Consider the following 22501-nt stretch of genomic DNA (forward strand, 5'->3'; position numbering starts at 1 on the left):
GGTTTGGCTGTCAGTTGGTGGCACAGCATGATTTCTTTGATTCTCTGACATAGGGAAGGGAAGCAGCTGGGAGAGGGAGGTGCAGGGCAAGGCACAGCCTTGACACTGATCTTGCTATGTAGTAGGGGTGAAACAGCTTCTTCTGGCTGTCCTGGTCCTGCTGTTTGCTCTTTGGGGCAGAAGATGTCTTTTCTCATCAGTTTTGGATCATGCCAGCACAGCCCAGAGGTGTGTGAATTGCCTTTATCACCCCTTACACAGGAGCAAACGTTTGCTCCTACCTCCACCTATTTTACAGGTAAAAGGCTCATTTCTTTTTCTGAGACACCAATTTCAGCTCTCTGAATGGCACGAAAACATCCCTCCTTTATTCAATTTATTAAAAGCAGTTCTCCTTATGATCCCCACTCACCAAAAAGAAAAACATTTGTTAAATTAGCCATAAAGTAACACATCTAGCAATAGAATTCTACAGATAGGATAACACAAACCAGGTATAGTTCTTATTTCACGTCGAAAGATTAAAATGAACAATTCCTTTTCAAGGTATGTAGCTACAGACCCACACAATGTGGGAGGGTATAGGCACACAGCAGACTGCATACATCCCTGGGGACCTGTGGATTTACAAATTACGTGGTGGTGTTCTGCATGTTGGCAAGCACTTATCTGGAAGGCACTTTTGCTATTTGATGGAATGAAATGAATTCACCCTGTGCTGCTCAGCCCTGGCCGGGCTTTCTGCTCCCTAGCATCAAAATGCACGTGCAAATGTTTGCACTTAGGAACAGGCAAAGATAGAAATTTAAACTGGTGGTGGAGTGGATTGGAAAACAGAGAAGCTGAGAAGCTGCATTTTTAAAAATTTTGTACTCTGGAGGGATCAAGATCACTTCACGCCCTGCTACAGATGTACAAAAGCCAGAGCGAGTTTGGAAAACACACTTCATTTATGCCGACAAGCATTAAAAGCAGAGCCAATCTCACTTGGTGATGCTGCAGATGGTCGTCCTTTGGGTCAGAGTTCCCACTCAAGAAGGAAGGAGGAAGGAAACCACAGCTGTGGCTTGCTCCTCTGCCCACGTGTGCTTGGGCCAGGGTCTCCCTCGGACCCTTGGGAGAGCTGGCAGAGAGGGACACAAGGTCGAGAACAGCTGCCTTCTCTCCCTCCCATGCTGCTCTTTGGACTTGTCAACAGGTACAGCAGCCACAGGCACCGGGCCTGGTGGGAGCGGGTGGCCCCAGCCCGGGAGATGCTGCTGAAAGCTTCTGGCACGGTGGGATGCTGCGCTGCAGCTCGTTCCTGGTCTTGTGGCACCATCCAGTGGCTGCTGGCAGAGGACTGTCATTTCCCTGCCACCACCAAGCATCCCTCGCACAGGGCTTGGCCGAACGGGGACCCTCACCCCTGTGTCACCAGCCACCGGTGCTGGTGGCTTGGAAGGGGAGGAGGTCTCCTGGTCGCTGCTGTCACCTGCAGACTGAGCCCGGGGAGGGTGAAGGGGGCAGTGGGGCAGGATGCTCATCCTGTATTTGCAAAATTAGAGCAGATGGCAAAACCCAGCTGCATCAGGATGCCACACAGGAGACCCTCTCTCTATTTCCATGGCTTGCAAAGTGCCCCAGGAATCTCCGCTTCTTTTTTTCACTTTGCCAGATAAAGGCAAGAATTTCATCCTCACTGCAATTAAAAATAAATAAATAAATAAAAAATCCTTTGGTAAAAACCCCCTCCCTCCCCTCTTTTCTCCTCCCATTTCTATAAAAGCAATATGATGCTGACTCTGCCCACACTTTAATTAAATCAGCTCTCCCCCCAAAACTGAGGTTATGTTTAAGTCATATTCAGTAATTTAATAATTTCACCATTGCATCACTCCAATTATTTTGGGATTTTTTCCAGAGACCTTTTCTTAATCTGACTCTCTAACACTTAGTGTTTTGATACCAGTTGCATGAACACTGTTTTAATTTCCCCCAAAGAGGACAAATGGACAAAGAAGAAGGGAAGGATGCTCGTCTCTGCCTGGGGAAGAGACTAGTGGCCAGGTCTCCCCTGCTCTAAGTTTGAGCTCCTTGTAAAGGGACGACCTTGTGGCACTGCTGATGGATACAAAACCTTATTTTCCTGGAAATGACATCCAAGCCCATCCCTGGGACCATTCACATGAGATACCTGGAGTTTCCCGGTGGCTCTGGGAGATGTTGAGCTCAGGGCTGGGAGGAGCTGACCCCACCAGCTGGTCTCCGTGTGGTCGCAACCAGGCGTCTCTCCACGGGCTTCTCCCTTGTGGACACGGCTATCCCTGCAAGGGGCACAGCAGGTGAATCACAGAAATGGGGGCCTGGCGCTGGCACAGCTCCACGAGAAGGGATGCAGCTGCCAGCTGCCCAAGGGCTGCCCTGCTGCCTAAGGGAACAGCATCCCACAGCCATCAGCAGGTGGCCACAGGTCCCCACGGCTGCTCTCTAGGGACAGCTCACCTCACCTGGGATGATGGAGAGCTGTCGAGGGGCAGCAATGCCAGGCTTCTTGCGTTGCTTGACTTTCCTCTTCACAGCTTGGATCAGCTCGCTCCTTAGGTGGAGGAGACCGGGAAATTTCGCAGCCCTCTGCTGCTGCTGAAGCCTGACCACAGCCCGGAGGTGCTGGTAGGTCTGAGTGGAGATCCCTGTCATGACCTAAAGAAAAGGGTGGCCAAGCTGTCCTTCCACAGCACCAGGTGGTGACACGAGCCATCAACAGCACTGCCCATATCTCATGAGTATCCTCCTAGCTCGATCCCAAGACCTGCCCAAACCCCAAGGGTGGTACCAGCCCATCATTTCCCCAGCCCCTTGTTTCCCCAGTGCAATGTTCTTATCCCATGCAAACAGTCCAACGATGAGGCTTCAGCCACTGGTTGCTGTTGCACCAGCTCAGCAAGGTGCTAGGTGGTGGTGTTGCATTGCCGGGAGCTCGGCAAGATTCATGAGGTCCTGTTTAATATGCTTGGCATGAAAAGGACCAGTGAAAGTCCTCTCGAAATCCCCGTGACAGAGGCTGCTGTGCCCTCACACACCCTCCTTCCCTGGAAGAGAGGGAGCCCTGGGTGATTTAGCATATGAAAGGCTGCTTGCGAGAAAGAGCTGCTGGATATTTATTAATAACCAACCTCAGAGGTGGTTTATTCCCTGCGCTACCATGTGCTTTCTGCCTCCACCTTCCCGTTTGCCTCTCAGGCCGTGACTGCTCCAGGCATGGGCTGTTTCACTCCCTGCTAGTGTTTTGGTTGCTCCAAAATAACTAATCTGTTCGCAGCACTCCTTGCATCCCTGCACTGGCTCAGGGCTGGAAGTGCCAGAAGCAAAAGGACAGACTTACCCTCTTGACGCCCATGCTCTCCAGCTTTTCCTCCAGCGCTTCCTCCAGGATGGGCCGAAACTTCTTCAGGAGGTTTGGGTTTCTCCGCAGGGCTTCCAGCAGTCTCCGCCTCCCACCCAGGGCATCCTCCTCCCCGCCTGCAGTGAAGGTGGGAGCAGTAAGGCACCGGCTGTGCCCTGAGGAGCCAGCTGGTCCCTGGTCCCCTTTGAGGTGCCTTCCATCTCCAGCTTGAGTCATTCCCAGCCACAGCTTTTCCAAAATCCCACCCACAGCACAGCAGCTGCCTGGGGCAGCTTTCTGGAGTAAAGCATTCCCCGCAGGGCTGGTCATGGTGCTGCTGTACCTGGCATGGAGGTACGTGTCCCCACCCCACCATGTGCCACCACCCCTCACCCTCACTGTGCAACACCCCAAAAGCTAAATGCCAGCTTCGTCCTGGTGTTGCCAGGACAGAGATGGTCTCACCCCTGGTGCCCACCTTCTTCTGAGGATTCTTCAGCAACCAGCACTTTGGTCACCTGCCGGGTCACTGCAGGAATGAAAACAGCCTGTGAGGGCCAAGGTGAGCACAAAAGCAAGCTCTGACCTCCTTGTTTCACTGTATGGAAAGCTCCGACACATCTGTGCCCATGGGGTCCAAGGATGGCCCCAAGCCTTGGAGAGCATCCTTGAGGGAAAGCCCGGGGTGCTCAGCAGCAGCACCACCACCCCCTGGGGCCACCAGCCGGAGGATGTCAGTGGCCAAACAGCCCTTTGCCATCCCTCGGGGCTGGTGTGGACAATGTACCCGCAGGGTATTTGCTAATAGCCATCCATGTCTGAAATCCTATTTTTGTTTGTTTTCTGATGAGCGGCTGGACAGCAGGCATCAGGGAGCTGGGAAATCCCCACTCTTCCTCCCTGGATCCTGATTATAGGAAACCCAGGCTGTAAAGAAAAAAACACAGCATATCCCAGCTTCTTATTTTTATGGGGAAAAAAAAAAAAAAAAGACCCAAAGAGACAGGGGTTTTCTGCTTGCAGCTGGAGCTGTACTCCGTGCTGTTGCAGCAGGCAGTCAGGAGGCTGGAGGATGTCTGCTCCGTGCCTTCAGGTAAAGGACACACAGCCAGCTCCCCAGAGAGGACTCCATGGCACGCTTTTGTAGTGGGAGACAGAGAGGACGGCATGGTCTGAAGGGTTCCTAGCTATGAAAAATTGATCTAGACCCAAACTGATTCACCTTATAAAAGCAATCATTACCTTCAGGCTTGTTTGCAGACAGCAGCTTGGTCTGTGAAGAAACAGACTGTGCATCACTCAAAGGTCATTTCTTCCTCAACACTTTTGGGTGACTTTTCCTCTCCCTGGGGAATATTACTATTAAATGCACCACAAAAGGAGCAGAAAACAGCAGGAGCCTAAACTGGACACATACACCCCGAAATGCTTTTAGCTTTAAGCAGACCATACCCGCCAGGGCATACTCCTCCATGGTACAACCACCGCACAGCAGGTGCCAGGCTGTTGTACCTCTGTGCTATTCACAGATCAGATAATGAGCAGAAGATGCTCCAAATTGTAACGCAAGCCGTTCTGGTGATCTACAAGCCAACAGACATGTGAGTCCAATCGGGTCGTCCTGGCATCCCCAGGGAGGTGTCCCCCAAAGGGCATCACTGGCCTTACAGAAGACCTATGGCCAACTTCAAAATCTGCTGGTGGCAAGCCTATGTCTTCTCATCAGCTGTGATAACTTTGGTTGTTGCATTTCATATAGTCTTTCCCCTTTATAATAAAATAACTCTATTCTCTTGACCTGGGCTTTGAAATCCAGCTACGGTCACTTCAGGTGTGCAGATCTGTTCTTTCCCATTATCAGGAGGCACTAAGCTGGCCTGCAAAGAGGGTCTCCCCCAGCTTTTCTGACAAGACCTGTATCTCTGGGGTTTGAAACTGAGATGGAGAGAAACCACAAAGGCTTTTCCTGAGTGAGGTGCTTTGGCACCTGAGCAAGGTGTCAAGGATGTCTGCGTGCTCCCTCTGCAGGTCCTTCAGTGCCTGCCTCCCCTCTGTCCTCTGCCAAATTAAACACACCCACGTGGCCCTCCTTGGGCTGTGGGTCCTCATGGGCAGGGGCACCCAAATGCATTACTGCATGGCAAAATCCCATTTCTTTGGGTTCTGAAGGACGCCTGCCACCACAGCAGCTGTGCCTGTCCCAACCCACTCAACACTGAGAGGTGCTGTGCATGCCAAGGCCCTGTTCAGATGTTTTTAGAGAGTGAGAAGGCAGCTGATGCATGGGGAAAGAAATCTCTTCTGTCCATTTGCTACTTTAAGTGCTTTTCCATGCAGTGAGCTGTGACAGTGCTCCAGTGAAGAAGGGTTTTCCAGGGCTGACCTGGCACCTTGGCGTGCCCTTGGTGCCCTCCAGGTCCCATTTCTGGGCTCATTGCTACCAGAAACTGAGCTGAGACCACACATGCAGGGAGCAGATACACAAAGAGGTGCACAGATGTGGGTCCATCTCCATCCAGCACACCTCCTGGGATGTGTGGCAGGGGTGAGGACACAGGCACCCCACTGCTCACCTGCACGGCTGTCCTCTCCTGCTCTGTCCAGCTTGGTGTCTGCCACCGCATCTCCTCAGAGTCATCGTCCTGCAGGGTCCCCAGGCTGGACACCACTGCCTCTCTGGCCTGCAGCTCCTGCAGTTTCTGCAGCGTGGAGAAGGAGCAGCTTGTCCCCGGTGGGCCTCAGGAGGCTCTTTGTTCCTCCCAGAGAGTCCCACCTCAGCCAGTTGTTGCCCCCAAATCCAAAGTGCATGCATGCCCCAGGAAAAAGGGTGACTCTTCAGGCTGTGAACCTGCAAGGCCACCTGGATCATGCAAGGCAGCAAGCTCAGATGTCCCCTTGCTGTCCCTTTGGCTCACCCCTTCCATTGCACTGCTCTTGCTGGCAATGTCCTTCAGCTCCCCAAGGAAGAGCTGCTTCAGGCCATCCATCTCTGCACGCAGTTTCATCCTCTCCTCCTCTTTCCACCTTTCCAAATCTCTCCTGCTCTCCTCTTCTCGCTGGTGAGCTCTCTCTTTTTCCTAAAGAGGACAAAAAACTGGAGCAGATGTCCTGGCTGAGGAGCAGAGCGCCCAGGTTGGGCAAGGGCTGGGGCTTCTGCCCTGGACCAGCCACGTGAGCAGCGATGTTCCTGGAGCTCCCCACGCTGCACACAACGGGAGGACGAGGCAGCACAGCCTCGGGCAGGCACACTTACACAAGTGCCACCATTTACCCCCACTTCACATTTCCCACAGGAACCTTCTGGGGCAAATTTTCCACATAAATAGACACAAGCCCCACCATATGATGTTTTTCAGTACCTTTTTCACCTATGCTTAAAAATGTCCCATGTTTCATTGCTTCTCCCTCTTTTTCCATACCTTTTCCCTGTGCAGCTTCTCTGCCTCACTCTCCGCTGCCAGCTGCTGCTGTGTCTCACGCAGCTTCTCCTTCAGCTCCTCAACCTCCTGCTCCATTTGCTCCACCCGCTTCATCTTCTGCCTTTCTGCAAAGCCTGGGGAAACAGAGGCACTGTGAGCAAGGGTGCGATCTGCCAGCTCCTACTGGGATTTTGCTTTGGAGAGGTGACAGAAACACCCAGAAACACCCAGCAACACCCCAACAAAGCACCGAGCAAACTCGCCGCAGGGTGTCAGGCTGCAGAAGGAGCTGGCTCAGCTGCAGGAAAAAAACATGAGAAAAGTGGCCTCTGATTTATTTATTTTTTTGATAAACTTGGAGAGATTAGAGGCTAGAGGAGCAGCTGGGCTGGCTGTCTGCAGCAGCTGAAGTGCCCTGCTTGGACGTCTTGGGCTGCACCCAGGAAGGCGCCTCAGAGCAAAGACAAACCTGTCGTGTTGCATCAGCCCTGGGCTGGAGTTTCAACCTGCCAGCAAAGAGCAAAAGGTTTTTGATCTGCCAAGTCCAAGAGCATCAATTCCTTGCCAAAAGGAGCAAAAAACGTGAATCCCTCTGCCACTCAAGCAAAACACTCTCCCAGACTCCCCACTGTGGCTCCATCCCCACGGGTAGGGAAGGTCCTCGGGGAGCCTGAGGTGCAGAGATGGGCTGTAAGGGTGCCTGCAGTCTTGTGTCTGACCACACACCCTGCCCGTGCTTCAGGGAGTGGCAGCGAGCAGAAAATATTTACAAATATTCACAGGAACAGAGAAGAAATGCGAAGTCATAGGAAAACGCAGGGAAACCATCCCAGTGCTCACCTGCCTCGGTGTCCTCCGCGTGCCGGCGCTGCACATGGGCTCGCAGGAAGACATCGCTCAGGAAGGCTTTGTCACAGAGGTGGCACTGGGGAGGGGGAGAGAGTCACCTGAACCACCTGGTCTGGGGTCTTCTGACCTCCAGGAGTAAGCAAGCGGGTTGATTTGGTGAGGGAGAAGATGTGCACGCAAAGGCACGGCTGGCACTCTCTGCTGAAAGGCTGGGAAAGCCTCAGCAGCAAGATAACAGTCAAAACCACCACCGAAACCAGGAGCCTCCAGAAACCCCCCAGTGGGCTGGAGGATTTCCAAGTCTCCCTGGCATGAGATATCCCCCAGGACACACGGATCTCATAAGATCTCCCCAGTCATCCCTTTCCAGCCTCCTCTCCTGCAGCCCATGCAGCTTTCACCCCCTTCCCCTGCATGTCCACCAAAAAGGGAGCCCCTGGGCTGACAAGGACTTTGCAGTCTCCACAGAGGCAACAAGCCAGCACCGGGATGCAGCAAAGAGCATCACACAGGGGACGCGCTCTGCACCTTTCCACCACGCACCTTGCAGTATCTGCTGGGGTCGGCTTGCAGGAGGAGCTGCTGGGTGGCCATCAGCTTCTTCCACCTCCTGTTCTCCTCTTTGGCTCCCCGGAGCTGCGCTGCCTGCTCCGACACCAGGTCCTGGGCTCGGGCCAGCTCGGCGCGGGTGGCTTGGAGGCGCTGGGTGTGTGTGGCCAGGATGTTCCCCAGGTGCTCCTGACAGTGCAGCAGGTACTCGATGCTCAGCTGGGCCATCCTGAGCACCTTCAGCAGCACGGGGTCCGCCGGCTGCCCACAGTGGGGGCACTGCTCCCCGTCCAGGTTGCAGAAGGTGACACTGGCGATGTGCTCCTGGAGCGTGGCCACGTCCACCTCCCGGGCCACCCGCTCCACGTCCACGGCGCTGAAGCGACGCCAGTCCATGCCGGCCCGGCGGGGCTGGAAGTGGAAGCAGGGGACGTGGGTTGGGCTGGTGAACCCTGGGACCGTGCCCAGCATCCCTACGGTCCCATACACGGGCTGGAAATGCCTGTGGAAAAGGGCTGGGAGGGAGAAAGGATGTGTTAAGGTTGGCCACGCTGCTGCTCTCCAGCTCTACTGGATGCCCTACCATGGTGGGGAGCAGGTCAGCGTTCATAATACCTGGGAGCAAGCACAAAACCTTCTTCTTCTCTTCCTCTCCGCAGCTGCTATCTACTGCTTTTGCCAAGCTCTGAAAAAAGAAAAAAGAAAAAAAAAAATCTTCCAGTTTATCTACCATCTGCTTTTGGTAAAGGAAAGTTTTCTAAAACCGTCACATTGCCACTCTTTAAAATAAAGTGTTGCGAACAAATTTGTAACCCCCTTTACCCAACCTCCTTGACTTACACATTTTAGGAAAACAGCCTGTTTTCAAGCAGTACGTGGTAAACACTGGTCACACAAAAATCACAGCGCTGCTTCCCTCTGCGTTATCTTGCTCTGACCTAGATCATTTCCAGAAGCAGTGTTCACCCATTTTCCTAGCTGCACCCTAAGCAATAATTAAGTAATTATATTTAAAACACATAGCTTTAAACCTGTGAAATTGCCCTATGCAGTTCCTAGACTCTAACTAGGGTTTCTTGTCTGAGCACAGGCAAACTGCTGCGAAACATTTACAAATTCAACCAAGCTGCAATGCTTTGTGCTATGAGTTTGTGTCTGCAGCTGCCCCACATACTGCAGGCCGCCCTCTGGCCGTCTCGAGGACGCCTCGTTTTTAGTCCTCGCTCTTTGCTGGGGGGCCACTCACCTTATTTTTGGGCAGGACGTGGGGCAGGGCATTGCTGGGTGTGCTGCGTGCAGCCGTGTTGCCACTCCTGGCCCCGCTTCTGCACTCGTGTGACGGGGACACGCTGGGTCTGGCATCCCAGGGAGATGCCGAATAAATGTGGGCTTTGCTGTGGTCTCCTCTGCTAACTCAGATGGGGCAATGGTTAGCATTACAGCTTTTTTTTTGGCCACAATTTCAGTCCCCAGAAGTGCAAGTGGGATGCTCCAGACCCTGTGCTTTTCCTCAGGGCTTGGTCTCAGCAGGCACGTACAGTGACGGTGGCACAGGCAGGACGGAGCATGAGCAAAGCACTTTCAAGCTGAGCACCTTGCATGGGGCTTTCCAGCTGGAAAACCCAGCCAGGAAGCCTTCTGCAGTGCCTGCATGTATCCTGGGATAAGATCATCATTTTTTTGATCTTTTTTTTCCCCTATTCCTTGCAAGACTTGTTTGCTCTCAGTCCAGCTCAGCATGTTCAAACCCACTGCAAGCTCTGCAATGTCCCCTCTTGTTCCTCTGCCCTGCATGCGCCTGTTCATGTCGCTGCCTCTCTTTGGTCAGCTGTGCTAGAAAGCCTTCAGGAGGGCCTGCACATTAGCGTGACATGAAGATAACCACAGGCTTCCTTTAGGCTTTATTCACTTTATCGTCTTTGATGTGCACCTAAAATCACCACGTCAGCAAGCCCCTTCCCTCCCAGGCTTGTATGGCCAGTAAAGATCACTAGCATTATTACTGCTGTTATATATATATGTGTATATATATATATACATGCTATTAGCAGCACTCAAGTGTCAGACAACCCAATTCATTGCATCAGACACAGTGCTTGTGTAGATATGTACACCCATATGTATATATAGGTCTAAATATAGCCCTGACTCATGGCCACAAACTGCGTAGATCTGCTGGGGAACAGCACGTGGCTGCTGCAGGTGAGGCTCTGGGCTGCGAACCAACCACGCCTAAACGAGGCTGAGTTTATGAGAAATGCCTGGAAACGGGGTCTGGAAGCGGAAAGGAGACAGCAGCAACCCCAGTCCCCTCCCTCTCAGGCGTCTCCCTGTTCTCCAGGGTGCTAATTAAAACCCCCTAGCAATCTCCCACACGCCCTGGGAGGCAGGCTGTGTTGCACAACCTTGTTAATATTAACGAGGCCTTCACGCACCAAAGCCAGCAGTGTTTAACCAAACCCTGCTGCTTAGCAGCGTGGCTGAGGTTGCCCCATCACCTGCTTCGGGCATGCCCATGGGTGCCAGAGCCTGGTGGGCTTCCCCTGCATTTCCTGGAAAATGCCACACGCCAAGTCACAACTGGTGCAAGCAGAGCTTTGGGGTGCACTGAAACCACTGCAGCAGGCAAGGCAGGAACCCAGCTCTTCAGGTTTATTCCTTCTCCTCAGTTCTTGCTCAAATTTGCCTTGGGTATGTCCCCAGCCGGTGTAAAAACACTTTGCCTTCTGCTGTGCAATGCAGTGCAGCACCAGCAGATGCGATGGCTGCTGGTAGAAGCCACCCTCCGGGCCCACCAGGGAAACATTGATTCACTGGGACTCAGATTTTGCTTGCTGGGTGCTGTAAACAATGGCCATGAGGGATGAGGGTCCGTCACAGAGGCAGCAGTGAGGACCATCCAGCTGAGCTTAGTCAGAGGCGCTCACCTGCCCAATTCCCACTCCTCTGTGTACAAACCAGCTCCACCAAGGAGCTGGTGGAGCAGCACTGACCACGGAGCAGAGGGGTCAGGAGACCCAGACCCTGCCCACAAGCAGCTCCCCGGGCCCTGCCTGCAAGCAGCATTCACCTCCCTCCCTTCATCAGCCTCTCTTCTCGCCAAAACAGTCCAGAGGAGCCTCGGAAATGTTTTTCGCATGAGCTAACGTACTACGAGAGCCTGAGCAGCTCAAGCCTAAGCACATCCCCCAGCACTGTCCCTCCCTCCCCTCAACAGCTTGAGGAGTGGGGGCAGGAAAAGGAAAAAAGAGAAAAAGAAAAAAAAGAAAAAAAAAAAAAAGCAAATACTCACTTGTTGCTAGAGACAGAGGAAGTGAGGAGCTGGGACAGGGACGGGACAGGGCAGTGAGGGGCTGTGCACAGCCCTGCAGAGCAGGGAGGACTTCCCGTGCTGTAACCCTACACTCCTCCCAGACTTCCCCCAGCCTGTGAAACTCAAAAGCACGGAGAAAAAGCAGCTCCCACTGCCATAGCTGGGCAAAACCAGCCTCCGTGGGCAGCACTGAAGCATGAAACCCATGGCCCCGGGCTGAGCCATGAGAGTTTCACACTGGGGAAGGAAAAGGCAAAATATCCCCCCGTGCCATGCTGGTGCTCTGACAACCCCCAGCTTGGCTTGGTGCCTTCTGCCCTTACACTGATTGACTTCAGCGCTTAATAAGGATGGATGGGGCTCGATCCGTGGGGTTGGAGTGAGACCCAAACCCGGCACCTGACTGCATAAAGCCCACGTGCGCAGAGGGCTTTCTCCTCCCGATTAATCCGGCTGCCATCGCAGCGTGCAGATTGCAGCGCGCTCATTAGCTGCTGTGTTTACAGAAGATAGCATTGTACAGATGGCAAACATTCGATGACGGGCAAGCCACCCGCCCCCGCCTTTCTGCTCCCAGCCTAAAAACAGCTGCTCAGACAGACGCAGAAGAGATTTGCAAGCTGGGCTTTTCATGGTGGTGTTAGGTGGATTTGCTTTACCTCGGGGAGGGGAGGGAGTAAATGCAAGGGGATGCATTGCTTTCTTGCAGGAAAAGAAATGTCACTGGGAAGCCTGTTAGGATTAAATGGGCCCTTTCTTTTTCACAGTGGCCCTAAAAATGGCGCTGCATGGAGAGAATTCAGAGAGGCTGGTGGGGAGACATGGCCCATGGGAATCCTGTCTCTCAGCAATAGCAAATCCTGAAGGAAGCACCTCCAGGGTGAGCAGGAGGCCAGCAAGACAGAACGGGACAAATGCAACAGGCACTGCAAAATCTTACAGAACGGAGAGAAAGCAAAAACAGGTGGCACGTCTGGAGATGGGTGACCTTCCTAAAACCTCCAGAAAGGGCTTTTCTGGAGCTGCTGTGCCCTGTTCTCAGGGCAACTGAAATCCATAGATTTCAATGGGACCTGGGAGTCCCCGCAGGCTGGTGCCATCAGTTCTTGGTGCCCCAGCACCTACCCTTCAGGAGACAACACCTTGTGGCCAGAACTGCCCCCAGGGCTGGGCAAGGGCAGCCCCTTCCTGAAAGGAGACAAAGTAGAGGTGCAGGACTGCAAACTTCCTTAAAAAGAGGAAGGCTTTTCCAGGTGAAAGCAAGCTCAGAGGAGTGGTGGTTTACTACCCATTTTATTTTCACTTGCAGTGATAGGTCCCTCTCAAAAACGTAGGGTATAAAGTTCATGTGAGAAAAGACACAGATTAATGAAGACAGTAGTTTGGGCTACTTTTCATCAGTAATGTCTGTTGTCCATCCTCTGCTATACACTCGCTCTACACTTGCTCAGAGCCCTCATCCCAGTCCAAGGCCTGTTCTGCCTGCAACTCCTCAGACTCGTAGCTGCCAGTAATGTCAAGAGGGGCATTTGAAATCCCTCCCAGGAGGCCAACACAGCTCTTCAGGAACTTTCCCCTTCAAGAAAGCTCACCAGAAAGGCTCAAACATCCCTTTGACTAAGTAAGGTTTGGTTTCTGAGTGCCTATGAGGAAACAGAACCTAATTTCCTAAACCACTCATGCAAAGCTGTCCTTATGTCAGTGGAGGCTACATCCCATGGATAACCACCACCATTCTGCATATGCTTCTTAGTGTCCGGGGGAGCGGGGACAGTGGTTATGAAAAGGTCTCTCTCCAGTAGAGCCCAGCTGCTGCCACCAGTGGTGACCGTGTTTTGGCCATTGGACAAGGGAAGTCTGGAAGGATCACTCCCCTTCTTCTCACCACATGTCACACAGAGTCCTCATAGCTCGGTAAATCCCTCAGCTCCGCGTTTTTGATCAGGTCCTCGTACGTGGTGGGGCAGTAGGTTTTGTACAGTTTTTCGGCCAGCGAGTTGCTGCCAGCGACCACAGCTTTCCGGTTGCGGTTCATGAAGTTCCACAAGTGCAGCGCGTAGGAGTGGTTGAAATCGGGGTTTTTGTCCCATACGTCATAATACCGGCCCCAGGCTGGGTACGGGATGGGGTAGAAACGCTGTGGGTTTAGGAAGGAGATGTTCTGGCAGCTGTGGTCCTCAATGCCTTCAAAATCGGTGAGATTGCAGATGGTTTTGAGCATCCTTGTCATTAAGAAGGGGCCCTGGTTCCCCCAGATGTTCCCATTGTACTTGAGAACAAAGTTCTCCATGCAGTCCCAAATAAATTTGTGGCGGGCAGGGAAGCCAAAGATCCCGTTGCTGGAGAACCGCGACTTCTGTGCTGCCAAGAAGCTCCCCTCGGGAATGGGCCTGATGGAAATGACATCCGTGTCCATGTAGATGCCCCCGTACTTCCAAATGAGAGCCAGTCTGCTGGCATCAGAGCTGACGTGGACCCAATTCTTCTCCTCCTCCGGGTCTACCTGCAGAGTTGGAGAGGCGAGACCATGATTCTAGCAGAGAACAACCACATCCCCCATCTGGCATCAAACAGCACCATGAAACTATTCCTACACCACAAAAGGTGGTGCTCTGCCAGCATGGCAGCGTTCACAAGTGCTCAGATGACTCGTGCAACACGCCTGGTTAGCTTCTGTTGAGCAAGACTATTAAGCTCTGTTTTATCAAAACACGTATGCAATCTATTTTTACCAACATTTCATTTGCCAAAAAATCTGATTCTCCAGATACTGGGAAAATGCTGATAATGTGTTCGATAAACAGATAGATGACTACATTGCAAAACATGGCAAAAATAAACCTATTCTGAACCAGAAAAATAAAAGTGACTGGTTTCACGTAGCCAGGCCCACTCTCCTCCATTCATTTTGAGCCTTGTCCTGAGGATCCCCCATCTATAATTCATTCCCTGTTTTTCCCCTCATCCCAACTCTCACCTCGTTGTACCACTGCAGCAGGGGAGTCTCCTGGAAGATGGTTTCCATCTGGAGAGGGAAAAGGAAGACATTCTTCATAGAAGATAAAAGTGAGAAGGCTGCATAGCTGGAGTTTGAGTCCAATACCGTGTCATTCGTGAGCCCCTTCATGAAGAGGATGACGGGCCGGTCCTGGTAAATCCTGGCAGCAGACTCCACAGAGCAGGAGACCAGTGGGGGCGGCTCCAGGCGCTCCGTTGTCTCCAGGAAGATGATGCTTTTTCCCAGGTTCAAGACCTGCTCAGGTGTCAGGAAGTGCTTGGGCATAGGCATACAGGAGAAGAAGCAGCCGGACAGCAAGGAGATCTCGTACAAAATGCCCGAGACAAAGAAGAAGCAGAGGCATATGTGGATCTTCTTCAACATTCTTGCTTTCCTTTGGCCTCTGGGGTTGTGCCTCGGACATGTATGCTAAGGAGAGACAAGGAGAAGCAGAAATACATCTCAGTGCTATGCCTTAGCAGGACTGGCAGGAAAGACTAGCAGGGATGGAGGCTGCAGGGGGAGAGGCAGGTATAAGGACAAAGTGTGTGGCTTTGCACACGCAGAAAGCTAGGTGGTACCTGGATTATAGTTCTGACAAATCCACATTTCCAGCTTGTTTGTTGGCCATCAGGCTTCCTGGAATCCCAGCTCCTGGATGAAGACACCCAAATTGTCTGAAGCATGCAACAGGACTTCTGAAGGCAGGAGATGACACACAGAGAAAAGCTGGCTCTGCTGCAGGCTGGACCTCAGTCCCGGAGATGGTTTGGGGCCAATGGGACCCACCTGAAAGGGCAAAGAAGGAACAGGTTCTAGGTGAGACACCTCCCATGTGCTGATGCACAGCCTGGCCCTGCTCCTGGTTCCTGGTTCTGCAGCAGCATGAGCCCATACGGCACCAGGGAGCTCTGGCTGGTGAGAGGCAGGATTGGGCCGTAGCTGCATTGCACTGACAGGCTCATGGTGTAAGGAAATTCCCTCCTGAGATGCCACCAGGTTGCACGTGAGCAGCCACATTTGCTCTGCAAAGACCAAGCAGCTCCCAGGAGCCAGGGTCCGGTGGAAGGGAGATGCTTTGAATGACAAACCAGTGTCCGAGCGACCCCTGAATGCATTGAAAGCCTGATTAATTAAAGGGAACGGGAGGAAACGCAGCTCTGTGTGCTCGGTTAGCTAATGAGATGCATTACCATGTCACCCAGCCAGAATATAGATAAGTCCGCAGTGTAGCGAACCCCATGGAAATTCCCCTGGAAGCGCTGAGCTTGAAGCTGTGGCAGCTCCTGCTCCATTTCTCAGAGCTAGATCTCATCAAATTAAATATTAAAGCAATGACTGTTCCCATCAGCACAGCTTTCCATGCTGCATAGCAAATGTTGCTGTTTTCCATTGCCAACACAGTTTTTTCACTATGCCCCGGGCTCCTGCAACAGCAATGGGGAAAAGCATAAGGGGGGAGCAGGAAGGTGCTGCAGCCACCAGCAGGGCCGTGGGGACAATCTGGACAAGGCCAGCAAAGTTTGCAGCCTGCAGGAAAGGGGATGCTGCTTTTTATTGGCTTTAATCATTGTTTTTTATTTTCTTCCCCCCCCACCCCACTTTGTCTCCTTGCACCAGCACTGTGCAGAGGAGCCCAGCCCCTGCCTCCAGGGCCTCCCTACAGAGAGGGAATGGAGAGAAAACAGTTTTGGAAACATGTTCTGGAACCCACTGATAAAGCCAATAATGCTGCAACACCAAATTTCCTTCCACATTCCTCTCCTTCCTCTCAGACCTGCTCTGACATATTTCCAGTTATTTGGGAAAAAATAAATAAATAAATAAATAAAAATTTGCCTCCTAGCAGCTCCTTCACAAAGCTCAGCTTGGGCAGATTTTCAGGCTTTTTTTTCCCCCTGCATATCCCTGTTCTGACCTACGCCATCCCTGCTGCTAATTCTGTGTTGCTCCCATGCATCCCAGGAGCTGGAGCTCCCTCCTGTTCCTTGCATTTTCTAAAATCTTGATGCCAGACTCCTTGCCTGAAGCAGAAAACCCAGGCTTTGGCTTTGATTAGAAACGGGACCATCCGAACATTCCCATTACAGGATTAATATTTCTTCTTCGATGGCCTCAAGATCCGATGTCTCGAGTCTTTATGAGGAGCTTGGCAGAGCCGTGGTTGCAATAGCTGTTCAAATTTAAAATAGTCCAGAAGGCATTTTATTTGCAAATTGTGGAGGGAGAATAAGCAGACACTCCAACAGATATCAGCTCCGTGTACAACATTGTGCAGAGAAACGCAAATCTTCATCGTCTCATTCTGGGAAATTGTTTTGCTTGGTTGGTTTTCCAAAACCCACTCTGTGGCGAGTTACGAATTCTCATCACATTTGACCTGGAGGCTGCTGTTATCAAAATGTTCACTTCTCTGCTCGAGTTAAAAGGACTGCAGAGCCGAGCGTTAAAAATAAATCCCAGCCATTGAATAGATTACCCTGCTGAGTGGGCTGCTTTTTTGGCTGCAGCAGACGGCACGCTGGCGTGATGGCCCTTCTTGTAAAGATATTTCTTTTCTCCAGGCAATTGCAGTATTTCAAGTGCGGGATGAAGACGGGTGGGAGCCTACGAGAGATTACTGGGAACGCCGTGTGCTGCACGGTCATTCCTCGGGGGTGCCTGTGGGACACATGCAGGAGGGAGGTGCAGTGGGATTTAGGGGCTTTCCTCCCAGAACAACGGGATTTGTGTTCGGGTCTGCACCCATCTGACAGGGTGACTGTCCTTATTCCTCCTGTTGGGGAATAATCCCAACACTGACTGCACCCATGGCAGCGTTTGAGCTTGCATGGGTTTACTGAATGTCTTTGCAGAAGGTGCTCGAGTAAATTGCAGCTGTGATCAAGTCAGTGCATGTGTGCACACTTCAAAGCCAGCTTCCTTTCAGCTTTAGCACCAGGCACATCTGGAAACCTCTATCAAACAGAAACTCTATAGAAGAATATGCTGTATTGACTGCAGACTGATTAATGCAGCCATCCCTACCTCCAGCAATGCACGCAAGCAAAAAGGCTTCTTCCCGCACCACTTTTCACTCACGTTCCAGTTCCCCAAGTCAACGTTTTTATAGATAAAGCAAAACTCACCTCTTGCCTGGAAAAAAAATGGCAGAGAAATGGCAGAGCATGCAATCCTCAAGGAAGCAAAGCCAAGCTGAAGCAGGCTGGAAGGCATCCACGGCCAGTGGAGAGCCCTTTGCCTGTGCCGGAGGAGCCGCGCTGCCTCTGCACTGTCTTCTCTCCTGCCAGGGCTTGGAGCAGCCTCATTGCTTGCACTCTACCAGCTCTGGTGTTTGCATTCTTGGTGCACTGAGATAACGCTGAGGCAGGAGCTGGGCTGTGTTTTCAGAGGTGCAGGCATGCAGGAGCAGGCAGGGTGAAGCAGCCCAAATGCTCTGGAAGGGTCCCGGAGATGGGGGATGGAGCCAAGCAGGCACAAAAACAGACTGATTGCACCTTTTGGGGTGCTGTTTTATTCCCTATCACCTGGAAAGGAGACTGCTTGCAAAATATTTAGCTTTTTCTCTTTATCCTCCATTAGGGCTGATCTGGATATATTTTACACCATTGTGTAGGTCTTTGCCCTGTAGCAAAGAAGAGTTTTCCCCAAATGGCATAGGATGCTGCTGCTTTGCTTGGAAGCATTCAGCAGGGCCTCACACGCAAACACGTCCCCAAAAAAACACCCCACATCCTGAACTCTGGGCCAGCACAGGCTGGATTTATTTAATCCAAGCAGCACTTTAGCAGCAGAATAACACCCAGCACCCACAGGGCTGGACCTCACTGCAGGTTAATTTATGGTGGAAACATGGAGGGTCAGCCAAGCCATGGTCACTTTAAACCTGAGCAAAAAGGCTGTGGAGTTTGATATTGCTTAATTCATTGCTTTTAAATGCACGCAGCTCATTTGCACTGTGAGTGTGGCTGTGTTTACCGAATTTCATCAGAGACGTCAGAAAGCCCTTTGGGAGGAGACCAACAGCATCTTGGCTCTCAGTGGCTGTCCTGTGCTGGGTCGGCAGGATTTCCAAGAGAGATGGAGCCATAAAGCCAACAGAGAAACCTCTGGGACATCCCTCCTGCAACCCTGACCTGTGCTGGCCCTCTCAAGGAAGCCAGAGCCCCCTCTGGGATGTGGATGCCCAGCCAGCAGGCTCTTTGCAGTATCCCTCCTTCTGCCTTTTCTCCTTTTGGTGAGGCTATAGACCCATGGCAGATGTAGTAGCAGGGCTGGAAGCTCCCTCCACCCGAAGGAGGCTGTCAGCCTTGCACATGGTGCAGGATTTGGGATGAGTGGCCCAAGGGCTTTCCCCTGCAAAGATGAGCACTGGCATTGAAGCACTCAAGCTTGAGAAAAACACTCACTCACCACACAGAAAAACATCTTTCTCCATCATCGTAGTGATAACTTAGTGTTAACAAACCACCAAGAAGCGCTCAGCTAATCCCGTCCACCCTTCATGGCAGCAAAAAGCCTGCCTGCCTTCGAAAACTTCACCGTGGAAGAGGGCAGGGTGTGCCCATTTGCTTCTCACCGGGTGCAAAGGGCCCTGGGTCTGCCCCCAGCTCTGTTTGCGCTCCCGCGTGTTCCCTTCCTGCTGCAGGCTGCTGACGGAGGATGTGGAAGCATTAATGCTGCTGCGGCCAGGCAGAGCAAACAGTCCCACGGAAAGGTAGCGAGATACCCAGGGCTTAATCAGCAGATAGCGCCCAGGGCGAAAACACGGCCGGGGCTCACATTACAAAGAAGTCCCTTGGGAGTGACGTCGGAGGAGCCCCCGTGCCCCGACACACCTCGGCTTTCCCCAGAAACCCTCTCCTTTGGCAAACACTTGCTTGGGTCCATCTTTTCACAATGTGTCCCGCTGGAAAATAGCATGGCACACAATGATCAGCCACAAGATCTTCTGGGGGTGGAGGCTTCCATCCATCTACCCCTTTTCAACACGGTGCCTGCCGAGCACACAGGGTGCACTGATCCGTAAACACCAGGGCATGCACAGGAACAGATGCCATCTGTTTGGACAAGTCTCAGCTCATCTTGTACCTTCCAGATAGTGGGAAAGCATCCCCTTCCCATCCTGGCTGCCCCATCACCTCCAGGTGCCACCAGCCCCTTGAGCCAGCATTAGGAGGTGAATTTTCTGGGGGAAGTGTAAAATTATAGCCTGGGGGAGCAGCGACCACCAGTGAAATGATAAGAAATGATAGAGACTGAGCCACAGAACAGGTGAGGGCAGAAGTTACTTCTGGAGGCTGCCTGGTCCAACCCCCTGCAGGTGTTAGCACCTACCAGATGCCAAAGGCACAGGCTCCTCCTGCAGCACAAGGAGGAAAGCATCAAGAGGGATCACATTTCAGCTTGGTTGGAGAGCTTGAGGAAGCACTTCAAGGGAGGAATGTCAGACTTTGTCCTCGGGGGTACTTCTGCTTGTCACCTGCAGCTCTGTTGATGAACCCCAGCATTTGGCTGGGCTCTGGTCTCCTAAAAAAAACATCGTTGCCCCCCAAATCTGCTTGATTAGCCCCATCCTATCTATCAGTTAGCAATACGTCAAACAGAGTCAAACATCTTTGCACCCTTTCTGGGGCCCCCACATGGGTGCCAGCATCTCTCTGGGACAATGCTCTGTTCTCCTGCTTGGGGCATCACAGGCCAGGCACCGCTGTGATGGTCCCACCTGCATCCCACCAACCCAGCACAGGAGCACAAAAAAAAAAACCAAAACAACCATTAAATACAGGCCAAGGCCAAAATCCTGGTGCTGCTCTGCCCTGCCCTCTAGAGGAGCCCAGTGTTTGCTTTGCTCCATGGACAGCTCAGAAAAATGAGGATCCGCAGGCAGAAGCTGGCCCAGGTTCTTTTGCATTCCCAGCGGGTTGGTGGTAGGTCCAAGAGAGGCAAACATCACACCCCAGTGTCACACAAGCAGCCTGCAGCTGAAGAAGACCCCAAAGCCAGAGGCCCCAGCTCCCTGAACAGCCCAGCTCTCTGCTCTGGAGCCCACCCAAACCTTCATCAGGTCCACAGCAGAGATCTTGTGGGGATTTCTCTTTGTCCTGAACAACCTTGCCAACTAATCCTACAAAATCACTTGTGCTCCACCCCAAGGGCAAGCAGGCAGCCGTGCCACAGGGACTAACACATGGAGGAAACACTACCGGAGAAAGGAATGCAAGGAGCTGAATTGTGCCAAATTACAAGCAATTGTAAAGCAATATATTTGTGCTTAAATGTTTCCATGCTCATTTCCCTAACACCTGCAATGTCCATACAGCTTCAGAGATAAAACCCGAGTAACAACTAAAAAGCCGGCCACCCTATCTGCAGCAGGGTGTTTGCTTTCCTTTGCCTAATTTCACTTTAAGCTTTTTGCAGCTCCCCAGCTCCTGATAGCATCACGCCCTGCAAACACCTGTGCATTATTATAGCCTTCCTCCGCTTTAATGTAGTCAGCCTTCATGATAGTAGTTAGTACATCATCAGTTAGTTCCCCAAAGTGCTGATACCATTTTAGGTGTTTATTAATTAATTTATTTTTTTTTTCTGCACTGGACAGCCTTTTTGAAACCCAAGGATTTGGAAACCAAAGAGTCAGCTGTCAGAACTGTGTAGAGAGGAACAGTTTGGCTGGGAGCTCGCACGTCTGCCTTTGCATCACAGAAGCTTTTTGTGCTGGTGTGTGGAAAGCAAACACCATTAGACCTCATGGGCCTCACATGGCAAAAAAAAAAAATAAATAAAATCTAAAAATCCCCTCCCATTAGGAACAGCTCTGTTACCTCTGCCCAGAGCCTGTACAATCCCTCAGGCCCTGCAGGGCAAAGCCCTCACAAAACCCCCAAACAGGGCAGTCCAGAGACAACCCACCCACATCCCACTGCTGCAAGCATGGCTTTGCTGCACCCACAGTGCTCCCAGCCCCCAGAAATGCTGGAAAACGACAGAACAAGTGATTGCTGTGCCTCCAAGAGAACACCTGCATCACTACATCACCCTCCCAGGTTTTTTTGGGGTATGAAGCCTGCACCCGCCGTGGACAGGCAGGACCCCGCTGCTGGAGGGTGTCTCCCACCACACGGCAGGACCAGCAGCTGGGTGCTGAGCAGGGATGGGTGCGCAGTTGGAGGGAGTGTGCTGGGAGCCTGCGGCAGGCATCTATCAGGAAATCACGCTTGCTTTATTGCCATGTTACAGCCAGCCAGCACCCAGAGCTTTCTATATTCATGAACTCATCAGATTTGTATTTCAAAAATAATAGATGTCATTATTATTATTATTGGAATGAATTTCTCTATTATAGTCTGAGTGATTGTAACTACTTACTGCCTGCAGCACAGGAACCACCTAAAGAATAATACAAGCAAATAATATTTCTGTGGTTGTAGCTACAGGGTTGGGTAGGTTTTTTTGTTTTGTTTTTAAGTGAGAAAGGTAATAACCAGAACAACAGCAACAATCATAACAGAAATAAAGTCATTATGAGGTTGTGTATAACAATACCAGTTTTTAAGGTAAATTTAGTTTGGGGCACATGACTCATGCTCCTCCCTGAGATTTTTCTCGACTGCTTGGAGCGCTGCCTCTAATAACAGCTTCACACTTTCTGCCCGCTTTATCCTGTGTGCAGAGGGAAGAAAGCAAAACAAGCCTCAGCAGAACAGCTTCCTGATCCAGGGACCTCACAGGAGGGTGTAAGGCTCTTTGCTTCCAGCCCTGGAGCTCCACCACAAAGCCTTGCCAGCGCCTCTCAGCCCCTGTGAGCCTCCTTGGCTCGGTACCAGCCCTGTGTGCTTTGGAGGTGGGGCTTTCACTGCTCCTGGACAACTTCAGTACCGGAGTTTTTCTCCTCGAAGGAAAGTCCGCAAAGTGCTGTGCGTTGATGAAGAGCAGAGATGAACCAACTGACCATAAATTATGCACTCACAAGCTAAATCTAGATAGCTAGTGGGTAGAGCATAACA

The 22501-nt window shown here is 51.8% G+C and overlaps 2 protein-coding genes across 6 annotated transcripts; both read right to left on the reverse strand.

The window, feature by feature from the left end:
- Positions 1-359: 359 nt before the first annotated feature.
- Positions 360-11860, reverse strand: DZIP1L (DAZ interacting zinc finger protein 1 like). Of its 4 annotated transcripts, none has more exons than XM_072042461.1 (13): positions 11474-11831; positions 8797-8866; positions 8176-8592; positions 7624-7708; positions 6784-6917; positions 6280-6441; positions 5938-6063; positions 4607-4637; positions 3843-3893; positions 3365-3501; positions 2490-2682; positions 2177-2306; positions 360-1681 (listed from the first exon to the last, which is right to left on the reverse strand). In XM_072042461.1, the coding sequence occupies exons 3-12, from the start codon at positions 8575-8577 to the stop codon at positions 2212-2214; spliced, it is 1416 nt and encodes a 471-aa protein (XP_071898562.1). In that variant the 5' UTR covers positions 8578-8592; positions 8797-8866; positions 11474-11831; the 3' UTR covers positions 360-1681; positions 2177-2211. The 4 variants fall into 4 exon arrangements, with proteins under 4 accessions (XP_071898562.1, XP_005019445.3, XP_071898563.1 ...); XM_005019388.6 differs by having other exon boundaries at positions 8176-8696; XM_072042462.1 differs by lacking the exon at positions 11474-11831 and adding an exon at positions 9428-9593 and having other exon boundaries at positions 8176-8696.
- A 908-nt stretch (positions 11861-12768) lies between these two features.
- On the reverse strand, positions 12769-20884 carry A4GNT (alpha-1,4-N-acetylglucosaminyltransferase). Of its 2 annotated transcripts, none has more exons than XM_013099345.5 (4): positions 19830-20884; positions 15074-15281; positions 14472-14921; positions 12769-13997 (listed from the first exon to the last, which is right to left on the reverse strand). In XM_013099345.5, exons 2-4 carry the CDS (start codon positions 15176-15178, stop codon positions 13386-13388), a joined length of 1167 nt encoding a protein of 388 aa, XP_012954799.1. In that variant the 5' UTR covers positions 15179-15281; positions 19830-20884; the 3' UTR covers positions 12769-13385. The 2 variants fall into 2 exon arrangements, with proteins under 2 accessions (XP_012954799.1, XP_005019444.1); XM_005019387.6 differs by lacking the exon at positions 19830-20884 and adding an exon at positions 17621-19816.
- Between the last annotated feature and the right edge of the window lie 1617 nt (positions 20885-22501).

This window comes from Anas platyrhynchos, chromosome 9, assembly GCF_047663525.1.
Source record: "Anas platyrhynchos isolate ZD024472 breed Pekin duck chromosome 9, IASCAAS_PekinDuck_T2T, whole genome shotgun sequence".
NCBI classification, from domain to species: domain Eukaryota; kingdom Metazoa; phylum Chordata; class Aves; order Anseriformes; family Anatidae; genus Anas; species Anas platyrhynchos.